This window comes from Pseudonaja textilis, chromosome 1, assembly GCF_049901715.1.
Source record: "Pseudonaja textilis isolate UNSWEBS1 chromosome 1, rPseTex1.2, whole genome shotgun sequence".
Classification (NCBI taxonomy): domain Eukaryota; kingdom Metazoa; phylum Chordata; class Lepidosauria; order Squamata; family Elapidae; genus Pseudonaja; species Pseudonaja textilis.
In genome coordinates, this window is record NC_141990.1 from 156528370 (window position 1) to 156545537 (window position 17168).

Consider the following 17168-nt stretch of genomic DNA (forward strand, 5'->3'; position numbering starts at 1 on the left):
TTTATTTTTTATTTATTTATTTGTCTCCCATCTTTATTATTATAGACAACCCAATTTGGTGAACATTTGCAATACATCTGCCTCTTCCTATTTTCTCCACAATAACAATTGTGAGGTGGTTTGGCCTGAGAGTGTGTGTCTGGCCCAAAATCACCCATGTGGTATTCATGGCTGAGGTGGGTCTTGAACCCATGATCTCCTGCTTTCTAGCGTGGTACCTTGATCACTAAACTAAACTGCTTCTCTATGTTATTTAGGTTGCATATGTTGTTTAATACCTAAATTGTAATGATCTACACAAAATCTTGCCACACTAAGCACACTACTATCTGCATACAATATACTCTGCAAAGGGAAGAATTATTTTCACCCTATTTCTCACACACACAGAATCTGAACCGAGTTGCCTCTTATTCCTCTGAAATGCATCCCTTCTCTCTTGGGGATCCACCTCCTTACCACCATGTTTCTCCAACAATACGGCCTCCCCCAGTAGGAAGTCCCAGCATGTTTTATAGGCATGAAATGAAATTAAGCCCCTCCCCCCAAATTAAGGCCTATATTAAAACATGTGAAATGGGGGGGAATGGTGGGGGGGCTTGCCGTTAGTACTTTTGTTGCACACCGGGATATGGTGCTGCCTGCATTGACCCCGATACGAAGTGCCCCATCAACGCCAAGGTCAACATCCAAGCTGTCGCTGCCCGCCCGCCTGAAGATGCGGGGGGGGGGGAATTTAGTCACCCCCGAAAAGATGACCTAGCCATTTTGGGGGGGGCTCAAAAAAAAAAAGACCCATCCTTATTATATGAGAAACACGGTATATTTCATCACATTTATGTAGATTCAAAGAACATACAAGAATCAAAGAATATACAAAATTCAAAGGGTTTGGTTAGTAATATGGAGAAGATTGAATAATTGGAGTTGGTGAATTTAAAAAGTCTTTGCATTCTATGAAAACAATTATCAATAAGTGCTTCCAATTGAGTACTACCTTCTTATTTGTTTAAGATCTCTTATCAGGCCTCTGTCTAAGCTTGAAAATAACTGTTGCTCCTTTAAAAGTTGCATTCACTTTAATGTGGAATAGCATTGCCATTTCATAAATGGACTTCAAGATTATGTCTAACTATATTATAACATGTTCAAATGTGTATAACATCAAATACAACTTTGATTCCCCAAATTAGGTAGCTACATTTTCCAACCAACATAGATTTAAAAAAAAAAAATCCACTAAGCTCACTCAGGTTTATCTAAAAGGCAGAAAGGGGTGTGGATAAGTCTGACAAACTGACAAGGTAAGAATGTGGCATTCATGCTTTTTAGCAGAGTTAGTGGTGGTAAGTTATCCTCCAGAACATTTCCTTGAGCAGGAAAGCCCTTGCTGTGTAACATCTTAGCTAGATTTGTTGCAATGAGACGGTTGTACCCTTTCCTACGATGCTTGGGCAATGTATAACCATGGATCATAGTAGCAAATTGGTCTGTCAGACCCCAGGAGATGGGGCATCCATGTTCATCCAAAATGCACATGCTGGGGAAACAGCAAATGAGGTTGATGAGGTATTTCAGGCATTGGTCACTTCCTCCTCGGGACCAGGTGTTATTCAGCAAACTTGCATGAGATGCATCAAGGGACGTCAGTTTGGGTGCAGGAACTAACCTAAAAAGGTTATTTGCTTAACAATTTACTGTAAAAACTTAGGATAAATGAATATAGGAACACATGGGGGAACTGAATCATTTTATGTTCGCAAAGAAATACCCAAAAGTAGGACTTTTAAGACATAATTTGTTCAATAGGGCAAACGGGTAGAAAAATGTTCAGTTCTGGAGTCTTCCTTTCTCCCCACCCAAACAGATAATTACAACCTTCAGAGTAAGTTTATTAAACTTAAAAATTCTCCAGAGAATTTCAGAAATTACTGGGGTAATAGGGGCAAACTTTTATATCCATTCTTCATAAATTAAAATTGTACTTTGATATTTATTGAAAAGGACCATTTCTATTAAAAAACCTGTAATAATACAGTTAGACATACGGAAGTTGAACATCTGGAAGTGCATCTGGGTCAGGGTAGATTACCATTTTGAAAGAAGACAACTTCACATTGACATGCTTCGCATCAGCAATAGTCCTGGAAGTTTTGTATAAGCCATCCTGTAAACCTATGTTCAGAAAAAAAAAATATTTTAAATAAAGCATCTAAACAAAACAGCATCTTTAAATATAACCAAAACTATTAATGATCTATAAAACTAAAAATATTGCAATCTTGCTTAAAATACTTGGACATTTTTGGAAACTATTTTGGAATAAATGAAAATAAAAAGAATTCAAGTTTATGAAACCAAATCTGCAGTCAAATTGGTATCAACATGCTGGATTATTCAAGTAATAAATTCATTCTTATTTGCCAGAAACACCTAACACATGACAGAAAGACATCCAGCGAAATAGTCATTCACAAGAACATTCAATCAATTATTTGCCACTAAGTCACAATCAATTCTTAGAGATCAGACAGATTTTGTCCATGACAATCTGTCCCTAATTTAGTGCTTCAGGTTTTCCCACAGTGTGCCCATTACCGCTATAATCAAGTCCATTCATTTTGCTGGTGGTTATTCTATTTTTTTTTTTGCTTTCCTTCCTTTGATATTGCTATGCAGACTGATCTTTGCTAATGGAGCCACTCCCTTATCCTTTATCTAGCTGCTGCCCAATATAAGTGCCTGTTTAGCCAGGCAGCTGCAACAACATTTATACCTTGGAGGACTCTGCTGGGGTTAAATGCACTTGGCATACAATTATCAGTTGACCATTGCCTTACTGAAAGTGGTATTGTTCTAAACCAATTGTCATTCTGTCAATTAATACCTATTTCAGATAAAAATTGCATGATTTCTGGAATGTTTGTACTGGAGATGGACTCTCCAGCTAAATAAGGAAACTGCTGTGGAAAACTACCCAGTTGGATTAGTTCACATTCAATTTTTATCATCATGTGCACCTATACGCTAACAGTAACTGCCAGATTTGGAAAAGATAACTGGGTGTACAAAAGAGAAGGTGATCAGATCTTAAAGAAAGTAGACTGAATTCTTTAAAATTCAGTTGGAAGCAAGAATAGCTCATCAGAAATAGACAGGACAACATCATATTCCATAGCTTGCCTATTTACCAGAAAAGGAAGAAAAAATAATATTAAAGCCTACCCACAAATATTCCACATATTGTTGGAGGTGGGGAATTTCTGAGGAAACTCTAGTTTGATAAAAATGAAGCTGTTAGTCTTGGTGGTACATGGTATTGTCCAAGGAGTATAGAAGGATGCTGATTCAATTAGTCTGGAGCAGAAAATGCCCATTAACGTGTTATATATATATGAGTGGAAAGAGGCTTAAGCTTGTTCTTTACACAGGGAATTGAAGTAGAGAAAAGAACTGAACTTCAAAGAGTGTCAGAAGAGTACTATTGACCTTTCTTTTAATTATTTGTACACAAAGTTAAGTATCAACTAAGAATAGAAGCAATAGTCACTGGAAGCAAAGATTAAGAAATCTACTATATTAATACAAAATTAAATCTATTGATAAAAATAAATGCAAACTTATTGGAGTTCAGTTTTCTTTTATCACTTTTTCTTTTATCAGTTATTGCTTAAAAGTAATAACTCACCTAGGTTTAAAGGTTATCTTGTAAATTTGTATTTTGTCATCCCTTGACGAATCTGTGACATAGGCTACCACCTATTAGTATATGTTGTTTGCAAACACCCCAAAGTCACTTAGATAAGCTGGGAGGTGTAGAAATTTGATAAATAAATAAATTCTTCTGGGAGTAGGGATCTATAATTAATTTCAGAGGGATTATTATATAGAGCAGTACTCATTGCCACTTGAGCATAACACTCCTTTCATTTCCCAGCAAGGTTTCTCTAAGCCTATTGGTCCTATCTTCTCTTTGCTTTCAGTACCACTAGATGTCAATTTAGGCATAGTGGCAGAATTTCAGAGGTATGTGTTTCTCTCCTTGACTTATTATAGGAAGAGGCAGTCAGAAGGACCTGTTGGAAGCTAGAAAGAACAGTCATGGAGGCACACTGGAGAAAATATTCTCTGCTTCTCCTTCCTTTGAGGTTGGCGAAGGAATAGTAATGAAGCACAAGAAGTGATCTTATCAAATCTCAGCCATTTTATCTCATTATAGCTTTGGCTGAATAGAAAGAATGTCAGGAAACAGAGGAAAAGGAAGAGGCACCTTCATGGTGCTAAGTCTCTGTGATGATTGGGATGCAGCTGAAAGCAAGTAGGATTTGGGAAGGGCAGGTCTAAGGAAGAATGACCATTCCATCGTGTGATAACTGTCAGGACATTGGATTAGGAATCATTTTAAGGTCAGGGTGGGCTACTATTGATGAGATATAGATAAACTGTAGATATAAGCAAATCTCATTTTTAAATTATTTTGTTACTTTATTTCTGTGTTAACAAAATACCTACAGGTGAAACTCAAAAAATTAGAATATCGTGCAAAAGTTCATTTATTTCAGTAATGCAACTTAAAAGGTGAAACTAATATATGAGATAAGGCTCATTACATGCAAAGCAAGATAGTTCAAGCTGTGATTTGTCATAATTGAGATGATTATGGCTTACAGCTCATGAAAACCCCAAATCCACAATCTCAGAAAATTAGAATAGTACATGCAATCAATAAAACAAGGATTGTACATAGAACAATATCAGACCTCTGAAAAGTATAAGCATGTATATGACTCAGTACTTGATTTGGGCCCCTTTTGCAGCAATTACTGCCTCAATGCGGCATGGTATGGAAGCTATCAGTCTGTGGCACTGCTGAGGTATTATGGAAGACCAGGATGCTTCAATAGCGGCTTTCAACTCTTCTGCATTGTTCGGTCTCATGTCTCTCATCTTTCTCTTGGCAATGCCCCATAGATTCTCTATGGGGTTCAGGTCAGGTGAGTTTGGTGGCCAATCAAGTACAGTAATCCCACGGACATTGAACCAGGGTTTGGTGCTTTTGGCACTGTGGGCAGGTGCCAAGTCCTGCTGGAAAATGAAGTCAGCATCCCCATAAAGCTTGTCTGCGGAAGAAAGCATAAAGTGCTCCAAAATCTCCTGGTAGATGGCTGTGTTGCCCCTGGACTTAATGAAGCACAGTGGACCAACACTAGCAGATGACATGGCTCCACAAATCAACAAAGACTGTGAAAACTTCACACTGGACTTCAAGCATCTTGCAGTGTGTGTCTCTCCATTCTTCCTCCAGACTCTGGGTCCTTGATTTCCAAATGAGATGAAAAAGTTGCTCTCATCAGAAAAGAGGACTTTGGACCACTGAGCAACAGACCAGTTCTGTTTTTCTTTAGCCCAGGTAAGACGCTTCTGATGTTGTTTGTTGTTCAGGAGCGGCTTGACAAGAGGAATACGACATTTGAAGCCCATGTCTATTTGTGGTGGCTCTTGATACACTGACTCCAGCCTCAGTCCACTCCTTGTGAATGTCCCCAACACTTTTGAATGGCCTTTTCCTGACAATCCTCTCCAGGCTGCGGTCATCCCTGCTGCTTGTGCACCTTTTTCTTCCACACTTTTCCCTTCCACATAACTTTCTATTAATGTGCTTTGATACAGCACTTTGGAAACATTCAACTTCTTTTGCAATTACCTTTTGAGGCTTTCCCTCCTTATGGAGGGTGTCAGTGATGGTTTTCTGCACAACTGTCAGGTCAGCAGTCTTTCCCACAATTGTGATTCCTACTGAACCAGACTGAGAGACCATTTAAAGGCTCAGGAACCCTTTGCAGGTGTTATGGCTTAATTAGCTGATTAGAGTGGGACACTTTGAGCCTAGAATATTGAACCTTTTCACAATATTCTTTTTCTGAGATTGGGGATTTGGAGTTTTCATGAGCTGTAAGCCATAATCATCTCAATTATGACAAATCCCGGCTTGAACTATCTTGCTTTGCATGTAATGAGTTTATCTCATATATTAGTTTCGCCTTTTAAGTTGCATTACTGAAATAAATGAACTTTTGCACGATATTCTAATTTTTCGAGTTTCACCTGTATGCTATCCTATAACTTTCCCATGTGCCTTGGAAATTTAAAAATGTCAGAACAAGATTTTAATGTTCTGACAAGGATAATAAAGAAAAAGATCCTCCATGCCAAGGAAGCATGCCATTGGCCCTCACAAGCTTTCCTCCTGCTTAAAATCAAAATAGTATAAGTTTAAAGTTATATAAGGTAATTTAGAGAAGAAAATGGTGCTTCTAAGGAGCTCCAATCCAACCACATTACTCTGCTTGCTAAACAAGTTTCATATGGGAAATGATATGGCTCCTGCACTTGGAGAATCAAAAAAAGTTGCTTACCTGTTCCAGTTACCTTCTGTTTCTCTGAGGAGAAACTGTTTCCCTCAAGAGAAACATCTCATCATAAAAGATTGATGAAAAAACAGAAACCTATTAAGTATCTGGTTTACCTGTATTATCAGTGTTATTATTATTCTATTTGAAGCAGCTTTTCTCACTTGGTAGACTCTGGGATAGTCTGGGATAATAGATGGTATAATTAAGCATACTGGTGTAAAAAATGAGTGGAGAAAGACTTTGACATCATATATGATTGATGACTCACTGTTGAAATGCTCAGCATTGCACCACCAGAATTTTTCAGCCTCTCATTTTAAAATATTTTTAAAAATTCAGGATAATCATTACTGTGTTCTTTCTCACAGCAAAGAAAACTTTTACCTTGTATCTGGAAGGCTTGCTCCCAGTTTATAGCTTCTGGGTTCTCCAACAATGCCTGGTAAGCTTGCAGATTTTTGTAGAAAACAGCACAGGCATTTGTAAAGTAGTCTAGGGCATCACTTTTGGACTATGTGTGAAAAAAGCAATATCTTAATTCAATTCATAATATTATGTATGCAGATATGCGCCTAATTTGTTGCTATGGGTAAAGGTCATAAAAATGAAATGAGGAGGTCTGCAGATCAGGGCACTGACTAGATGCAGATTACTGGGAAAAGATACAAGGAACTGCAGCTAGGATACCAGTTGGGAGTTTTCTTGGCTGAGGAAGGAAAAATAAACTACTTTCAATCTGGAAAATGGTTAAGAAAGCCACTGCAATCGTTTTCCCATGCTGCCTGGACTGCATTCACGTAATACATTACATAAAACAAAACAATTGAATTGAAATAGCCACTAGCCACTGAATTCAACCCTACTCTATATGCAGGGACCAAATAAAAATAACTTCAACAAATGTCTACCAAGACTTTGCTTAAGATCATACAATTGAAAGGAAGTCCACCATTTTCCTTGGGAAAAGCAGGTCTTTAGAAAGATGGTTAAGGGCCACAATGAGTATAATCTTCCTTTTTTAGGAATTACAGTACAATAGAGATAACACATTCACCACTTTCTGCTTATTTCATTTCAATGTTATGTTTGGTATTATTGGTTTGATCTTCTCAGAGGCTATCAGAACTTTTCATTTCCACTTTCAGTTCTACTTATTATTATAACTAAATCTGAAATGTCAATTAAAATTAAATATAGTTTAGAGGAAGGATAGCTAAACCACAGTCCCTAGCTCACTGACTTTCTCACTTTTCTCTAAAATTTCCCCGATTGATTTTGCTGAGCTTCTTCCCTAAAAGCTTTTTTAACAGTTACATTCTAAATGAAGTGCTTGGTGCCTACCCAGTAATCAGAGTTGCATTTAGACCCAGACGGTTGTCCACTCCTGATTTAGAGAAACAATCATCACTTAGAAATTGGTTGGCTCCTTGAAAACATAGTTAAGATAAACAATGACAACCACAGTTTTGACATAAAAGCAAATTAGAATAAAAATGAAAGCAAGAGTAGCCAGGGCATTGAATTTTGTAACTCTACATGTTAATATAGTACAACATCCCACATTTTTGGAATACACTAACTCAGGAACAGCTGTATAAATTTTAAATTAATGCCTCCAATGTTCACTGTGCATTTCAGGGTATTTAGGATAGATCCATTACAAATATTGTTTTACCTCTTTTTGTCGGCGAGTAATCACAGCTTTAAATTCTGGCCATGAATCCACAATCACTTCCTTTTTGAATGGATTTCCCCTGTTTATATTCAACACTGCTCCATAAACCTTCAAAAAAAAGGTGAGCTTACAAAGTTTTATTAAACAAAAACATTTTTAATAATTTGTTTCTTTAAGTTCTTGTATGTTCTCAAAGCTTTCACTAACTGGCACTATTTCCAACTTCAACATTTATTTGACATCTTCATTCAGACTAGCAGCATTTTCAGCTTTAGACACTTAAAGTATTAGAAACAACTATTAAATGTTACAAGACAAAGTCAAATGAATGGGAAAAACAGTTAGATTTTCATTTTGTTTAAACAATGGAAAATTGCTCTAACATTGCTGTCAACAATTTTAATAGATCTTAAATTACAGTTTATTCAACAAGAAAGAATTGATTATAATTTCCAGATTTTGATTGTATTTGTTCAGAAAAGGAGTAAGTTAATTATCCTGTAGATATAATAAGAGCAATATTTTATCCAAACATTGAAACTAAGGTTTTGTGTTCTAGAAAACAATACTGACTTTACGATAGTTTAACATTTTTTGACATCCATATTCTTTTTAATTACGTACCTATTAAATGGAAACAGGCCAACAGAAATGGATTCTGTATTAGCTGTGTATGGACTAGTCTTTCAAAATCAGGAAAATAAATTTTACATTCTCCCTCTCCCCAAAATTATTCCCCCAAAAGCATCAGTGAAACCCCAATGCTATTTGCAACTTATAAATGAATTGCTTACAGACTTATTTAGGGATGTGTACAATGAGATATGGTCCTTTTACTAGAACTCTTATGTAAAACCTAATATATAGAGACAGGTAGTCATAACTTACAATGCAACTGGACTGGATTTCCACTTGTAAGTCATTACAATGCTAAGTTGAGGAACCCATGCGAACAGACCCAATTTTACAACTTTTTTTTACAGCATTCATTATGCAAATCGTCACAGTCATTAAGCAAATCTGTGACTAGTAAGTGAATGCTGCTGTCGATGCTGCTGTTGAAAGTGCAAATGTTTGTTGCCAGAAACCAATCAAAAATACCGGAAACTGGCAAAAAAAATGCAAATAATGGTCTTATGGCCACAGGATGTTGCAACATGTTATGAAGGTAAGCTGGTTGCCAAGCACCCAAAATGCAGTCATGGGAGGACGGGGGAAAGTTGGGATGCGGCACATTTTATGACAACCAGAATTTTTACAAGCAATAAGGCACTCATTCAGGGTCTGTCATAATTTCAAATGGTCATTAAGCAACTGGTCGCAAGTTGAAAACTACCAGTATGTACATGCATCGGGAGGCCTTGTGTATAGGTAGTCCTCACCAGTGGTGGTCTGCAACTGGTTTAACAACTGGTTCTGTGAGCACATGCTAATGCACACTTTGCACATGCACAAAGCATTCAATAAAGAACCATTTGAACCTCTCCAGCTCACCTTCTAGCCTTCCCTGGTAATTAGAACAGCTGAGGCACGGTAATCCACTGTGCCGTGTGAATCAGCTGAGCTGCAAAAGAAGGAAATGTAAGACAGGATCGGGCGGGGGCAGGGCCAGCTGATTGTTGCAATTACCGGTTCACTGGAACCAGTCCAAACTGGCAGCAGCCCACCACTGGTCCTCGCTTAATTAACATTTGTTTAGTGACCGCAGTTACAATAGTGCTGAACAAATGATACTTAAACTTAGTCCTTGAAGTTATGGGGCTGTCTCTATACTCTGCTGCCCCACACTGGCCCTGCTGCCCTACAGTCCAACACCGCAACAGTTCCTGCTCCTGGCCTGTTTTGCTAGATGCCGCAGAGTTCAATACTCTCTACTCCTATTTGACATGTAAATGAAGCTGCTGGGTTAGGTCATCCATTGCAATGATATATGTTATTACACCAGCTGCTTATCTTCATCCCTAGTGAATTAATTGACACTGTTGATGTCCTACCTATTTTGATTTCTAGAAGCTGCTAAGAACTGATGGGGAACAGCAGATATCAATTAAACCCTCATAAGACCAGAGGTGATATTCAGCAGATTCTGACCAGTTCTGGAGAATCGGTAGCGGAAATTTTGAGTAGTACGGAGAACCGGCAAATGCCACCTCTGACTGTCCCCGCCCCCATCTATTCTCTGCCTCCTGAGAATAATGGTTATTATGTATGCTGCCCAGAATCACTATGTTAGATGAGTGGTTATATACATGTGACAAATAAATAAAAATGGCTTGATTTGATCTTTTTTTCTTTTCATGTATTTTAATATCTTATCTTGAATTATCTACATTACCTTGAGGGATTCAGGAAAACACTTCTTTAACATTTGTTCTAGGATCTGCAGTTTTGTAGAACAGTTAAGCACCAACATCTTCACTTGCCCATTTAACAGCAACCTAGTACAAAAGGAGTTATCTGGAAACAAAGAGAACTTTGATGGATTGCACGAATGACATTCCTAGATTTTACTCAATGCTTTGTAAGATTAGCATTGCCTTAAATATTAAGATGAATTTTATCTTAAATTCTTTGTAAAGATGTCTTTACATTTACTAATACAATAAAGAGGGCTCTGAATATTCAATACCAACTGAAATTGTACCATAGACACAAATTGTCTCATGGAGCTTGGTGGCCTCAAGAATAAACCATTCAAGGCTTTATGGTGGAACTCGACATATTACAGGTAGTCCTCAACATATAACAGTAATGTCATGTCCCATTAGTGTCAGGAGTCAAGGTTTATGTTAAATGAAGCATATAATTAATAACCTCCTGTCCCTGCTTTCTCTGATGTTCCTTAAATGATTGCATGGGTCAAATTAGGTAGAGCATGGGGTGACTTGGGGATGAGGAAAACTATGGAAGGCCTAGTCCTCCCCCACCCTGCCCCTTTGATTCCCTAAAGACCCATGGGCCTTCTCCAGACACCATGTCATAATCCAATACTTATCTTTTGAAGATATCCAGAAGGCCACATGGCACAATTGAGAAGAAATCCTGCGGTTTTGCTTCCCTCCAGTCAGTGTAAATCAGGGGTGTCAAACTCAATTCATCAGGGTTGTGGTGGACCTCAGGTGGCCATGGGGCCATTGTGGGAGTGACCAGTTCAGCGTCACTCAGGTCGCGGGATGCCTGTGGTGGACTGGGGGGAGCTTTTCCTTCCTTCCATCCTTCCTTTTCCCTTCCCTCTTCTTTCTTTCTTCTTCCATCCCCTTTCCTTTTTTCCTTGTTCTCTTCCCCTCTTTTTCTTTCCTCTTTCCCATCCCTTCTTGGGAGGCTCAAATGCAAAAGGGAAAACACTTCTCAATGCCTCCTTGCCTTGTGATCAAATGCCACTTTTGCTTTGTGGCAACTTGAAAGACTGAAAACAAACCAGGCTGTTTATCTCATGCTTGCATTTAGTGGGGGCATCAACAGACAACAGTACAGCAAAACTGTCAAAATGGTGGCTGTGATAGTTGACCAGAGCTCCTCTGTTTTTTATGTGCAACACCTTTAGCATTTAGGAACTGAGCTAAGTTAGTTGCTTTTCTATTAATACATAATCCTTAAAAGGCTTGTCTTATAGGGACCCTGCAGGGTCTAATTCAGAGATTCCCAACTTTTTTGGTACCTTTTTGGTTTCATGGAAGACATTTTTTCCATGGACCAGTGTGTGTGTGTGTGTGTGTGTGTGTGTGTGTGAGAGAGAGAGAGAGAGAGAGAGAGAGAGAGAGAGAGAGAGAGAGAGAGAGAGAGAGAGAGAGAGAGAGGTGTGTACAGTTTGGGAAAGAGGCAGAGACAGAAATTAGAAAACACAGAGAAATCTTCAGTGGAAGAGGCTCTTTGTCCTCTACTCCAGAAGAAACCCCCCCCATCAAAGACCTGGAGAAGCAGAAAGAGAGTGAATGACCACCACCTGCACTTTTCAATGGTTCAGCACAGTGTTTCCCTTCTAGATTAGACCTGTGACTTTCTGCTTCTAAGAAAGTGGGAAGGAAGGTGAGGGAGAAGAGACAATTCTAAGGTGGGGGTTATGTTGTAACTTTGACCAATCATTAAATGACCTGTCATACCTCAAGGATTACCTGGAATTGCAAATCAGCATTTTAATCCCCAGTGGGCATTACATCATTGATTTTGTACCAGTACTTATTAGATGATTGCTTTCAGTCCTTTTTTCCATTCATTACCAATCATATAATTACAAATTACAATTCTGACTTTATGTATTGAATATTAGTTCCTTCACTAAAGGCTACCCAAAGCAATACACGATGAACAAAAATCAGGCATTATTGCTGAAAAAATACCATATCCTGTACAGTACAGGAAAATTTTAAACTATGTTGCCTTTCAAGCTCAGTGATACCATATACTAAGAAAATATATAGAAGCTTTCAACTGAGATAGTGGAAGAGTGTATGTAAAAAGAAGGAATCCCAAACTAACAACACAGAAATTATACTGCCTGGATTCAGAACCTATAGTATTGGTAGAATGACAGACTAAAAATAAATTCATCGGAAGTTTTGCATTTCAAAATTAAGTACTTTTAAAAACATCTATCCATTTAAAGGAATTACTGATAAATTAGGGAACCCTGAATACTTAATGCATTCATCTGTCTAGACAACCATTTCAAAAGCCATAATCCTCATTCTCATACATAGCTGGAGCTGACTTCACATACCTGGAGTAGACTCTACAGTTATAACTCAGATGCAGAACACAGTCAAAACATGAAGAGGGAGCTGCACTTCTCATCATAATATATGATATATATATATATATATATGTAGATCAAATCTAGGCACCAAGTTTTACTGGTCTCATTCATCATCTTCAGGCTTCTGTCTCAGCTCTGTGCTTCTCAGAGCAATGGAGACTGCAGCTGCTTCCTCCCTTTTAACTGCCAGTGTGAAACTTGATTGGCAAAAATATCCACCATCCTAAGAAACCCCAAAGACAAAATCGAATTTGCATTCTTGGCATCTCATTTTACCTTAATTTTTGTTTGTGTAGAATGTTACTTTGAGAAAGGTGGGTGACCAAGATATACGTAAACTCCAGAGAACAAGAAAACGGAAAAGCCTGCACAGCCTGCCCTAACACATACATTGACAAACTAACAGAAGAATAAGCGCACGCATTGAAGAACATAAGAACTCAATCAAAAAGAAGAAACGACCTCTTCCCTGGTCCAACACCTCTCAAAGCCACAGGACATGAAATTGATTTTAAAATACCAGAACTATCGCCAAAACCGAACACTTCCAACAGCAGAATAATCAGAGAAGCCATAGAGATAGAAAACGCCCACACAGCATGAACAAACGAGATGACACCTCCCGCCTTCCAGCCATTTGGAAACCCGCCTCATGAACAGACGAGTACCTAACATGAAGAAGGACACTGGACCCACACCCATGAGAGCCACACAAGATGCCACCACCACACTTCCATGTAGAAACAGACTCCCACCCATTCAGAAAATGAGAAACCACTCATGGACCAGAAGCTGCACTGCAGCTGCATCACTACCCACTTCAAACCCTCTGAGCCATACATGAAGCAAACCAACACCCACTATGAAGATGCAGCAGGACCACGAACTAGAAGCCAAACAGCAAGATCACAACTCTCCAGCTCAAATCCCCAGCAACTAAAACTAACCTGAGCACAACCAAGCCCTCCTGAACAGAACACGCTCCAACCAATCAGAACACGGCTAACCCCCAACCAATCAGAACACAGCCAAACCCCTACCAATGAGAACACACCCCACCCAATCAGAACACAGCCAAGCCCCCACCCAATCAAGTTCCACCCCACTGGCAGTTAAAAGGAGGAAGCAGCTGCAATCTCCATTACTCTGAGAAGCACAGAGCTGAGACAGAAGCCTGAAGATGATGAATGAGACTTCATCAAACGCTGCCTAGATACTTCAAATCTTACGCGGAGAAAACCCACAACCAAAGATCTACATATAAATACCCATGGAACCTCAGAAACAAATATATATATATATATATATATATATATATATATATATATATATATATATATATATATATATATATATATGCATGTATTTTGTTACACAAGTCCTCCTCTGCAATTATGCTTGCATTTATTCCAACAAAAGATGCTTTGACATACTTTAAATTAGAATTGCTATTATTCAATACAATCAATTTGCACAATTGTGAAAAGTAGGTAGCTTCTCTGCCTTCAAAACATTCAGCTTCTGATATTTGATACCCATTTTCTTTTATATGTTTGCCAGGGAAAGTTTCTGTATGCAACCCTATCTCTTCACAATCTTATTTGCCTGACTGAATCTTTTGTGGATCATGGTTTACAGGAGTATCATCTACAAGTACAACAGGAATACAGATGTTTTTTGCAGCTAGCGGTACTTTAATAGGAGTGTTTAGGAGGAAATGTGAGATAGGGGTGTCAATGAATGTAAATACATTAAGCATATCAAATTTAAATTTATTTTATTGCTTAAGCCATACCCCCCCCAGAAATTCATTGTGCCTCAGATTTCAGCAGAATGATCCTGAAGTGATGTATGGACCAAAGAAAAGAAACATGAGTCACATATATCTCCCCTGTAGGGTGGTTGAAAAGGGAAAAGAAACTTCAAATAAAAACTCATAAAACATCTGTAAAAATATATCCTACAGAAATAAAGGTAATTGTTTCTAGAATAGTTTATTCTGGAACATAGGACGACTGTTGTGGTCTATCTCAACTAAAGTAATTGCATGTCTACAGAAAATTTTTAGATAAAACATTTATATTTAAACTAAATTGACATTTTAAAAAGCAGTATAAGTTTCCTTATTAGGCAGTAAACACTTTTTTTTGATTATTTTAAGGCAATATTATTTTGTTTTTTGTTAGCAGCTGCTTCAGCCAAATTGTCCTTGTCAATTTACATAAGTTTACAAACTAGTGACTTAAATCTTTATCCCAGAGAGCTACAAAGTCATTGCAGAATAGAAACACATCAACAGGCTGAAAAATTAAAATATAATATCACAGAAAATGTAGATTTACAATATGATGTATTTACACATTTTAACTAAAATCTGTCTCTCAAACATGCCGCCTTAAGCTTCTGACGTCCCTTATGTAGTAACCATACATACTTCTGGGAATCAGGCTACTGTAAGTTTTCCTCATAGAAACATGTAAATAAATTACAGATATCTCACTGACAACACAGTATTCTTTAGGGTTGAATCAAAAAAGCATGTTTATTTTTTAAATATACAACTCTTTCAAAAAATGAAAAAGGACATCTAGCCAAGGTGATAACTACAGTAATTTGTCTTATTTTCCAAAAGTGAATATCCTTTGAAAATTAACAGAAAGGAACACAACCCTGAGAGAAAGAATTATCCCTTAAACTTGTTCTTAAATCCAAGGAGAATCAGGTATTATTTTCTTTCAACTGTAATCTGAGTGAAGAATGATACCCTATAATTAAAATAGTTCAATTTTAGGCTTCTCCTACTTTTAAGTATTAATTTCAATATCCACAAGAACCAATTATACTTCAAAGTATAGCAGGCAATAGCAGGTCTATTGCTTGATTATATACAAGATTGGTCTTTTTAAATATAGAAATAAAATCAACATTCTCATTAGAAGTGATTGGACATCTTAATGTTTAGTATTAACTAGGATACTTCAAGCAACCAATGATATTGCCTGATATCTAAAGGGAGAACAAAGACAATAAGCACAGTCCACTTTAAAGATTTTCTCCCACCATCTGGAAGGAGCAAATACTTACCCCTTTGGTGGCCAAGTGAGCAGCTTGTTCAGCAACAATTTAAGAGAATGGCAATGATTAATCTTTCCTGAAACTAATGCTACCTTTCCCCCATAGACCTATGTCTAAAGACAAAAATGGAAGAAGCAACTGCTTTTTCCATTTAAGATCTAGAAATTGAAGTATTATACGTTCTCAAACAGGAATAATGCTGATCGAGGTTAGTGTTTTGACACTCATTCTTTCTCTCAGATACAATTCCAAGTGAAGAAAGACACCTCAACCTGCTGTATAATGCTCCTTGCAGCTAAAGGAGCAGAGTGAAAGAAAGAAACCATATTTAAGAATCCTGGAGCATTAGCCTAAGTAAGTGGCTTATATTCTTTATCCACATCCACAAAAAATTGCAGATGACAAATATCTAGTTCCAGGAGGCAGGGGGAAAAATAAACTCCTACCCATTGATTTTTTTAGAGCTAGAAACTTGTTACTCATTAGCTCTGAGTTTAACTGAGTCGTGAGTCTCCAGTGAAAACTTGTTTATGCTTAAACTGGCTTGCCAATGAAGCAATTAAATGTTATCTGCATTTGTACATGTTTCTCAAGCAGCAGGTCTGCTCGCATCTAAATTACACCAGCATATTCAAAAAGAAACTACAATTCAAAACCAGGGGGAATTTTCTGTTTGGTACTATATAGTAGTAAGTAGCTTTATGTGGAATACTGGTCAAAAGGCTTTTAAAAACTTTTGTCATGTGATCAACATGAAGAGTTTTGCATCAAATCTTAATGGTAATTAGTCAGAATGGGACTAGCTTGTTACTGAGAAGCCGATCTTTACCCCAATAAAATTGTAGATGATATTTTCTTAATTACATCCAAAATTTCCATGTCACTGAAGAATTACAGAATGCAAATCACGTTAGGAAAACTTATTTCTTTCAAAGATTTCCTTGGAAGAACAAAGGAACTAAAGATACAGGCTACTTCACTGTTCTTCTGTACATCGATGGTCTGCCATTTCATATAATTGTTCTAGAAATGCCATCATATTTTTCATCTCATCTGATTGCTTGATGATATTCATGTCATCAAGAAGAGCGTGTGGATTTCCAATCTTCAAAACCTCATTCTATAAAATAGAAAGTGTAACAGTAAAAAATGAAATTAAAATGAGTGGAATACTTTTTATTCAACGGCATATGTTCAAGACAAGTTAAGACTTCTTATTGTTGCGAAGTACTTGAAACATACTGCCACTATT

The 17168-nt window shown here is 37.5% G+C and overlaps 2 protein-coding genes across 5 annotated transcripts in view; both read right to left on the bottom strand.

The window, feature by feature from the left end:
* Window positions 1–16052, bottom strand: GLYATL3 (glycine-N-acyltransferase like 3). The gene is made up of 6 exons (XM_026707618.2): window positions 15926–16052; window positions 10424–10545; window positions 8089–8196; window positions 6798–6924; window positions 2049–2175; window positions 1–1669 (listed from the first exon to the last, which is right to left on the bottom strand). The coding sequence occupies exons 2-6, from the start codon at window positions 10499–10501 to the stop codon at window positions 1246–1248; spliced, it is 864 nt and encodes a 287-aa protein (XP_026563403.1). The 5' UTR covers window positions 10502–10545; window positions 15926–16052; the 3' UTR covers window positions 1–1245.
* Window positions 15358–17168, bottom strand: part of CENPQ (centromere protein Q) — a 13506-nt gene continuing 11695 nt past the window's right edge. For all 4 annotated transcript variants that reach the window (XM_087919381.1, XM_026707827.2, XM_087919382.1 and 1 more), the window contains one exon: window positions 15358–17036. In XM_087919381.1, coding sequence (XP_087775507.1) covers window positions 16893–17036 — 144 coding nt within the window. In that variant the 3' untranslated portion in view covers window positions 15358–16892. The remainder of the gene's footprint in view (window positions 17037–17168) is intronic.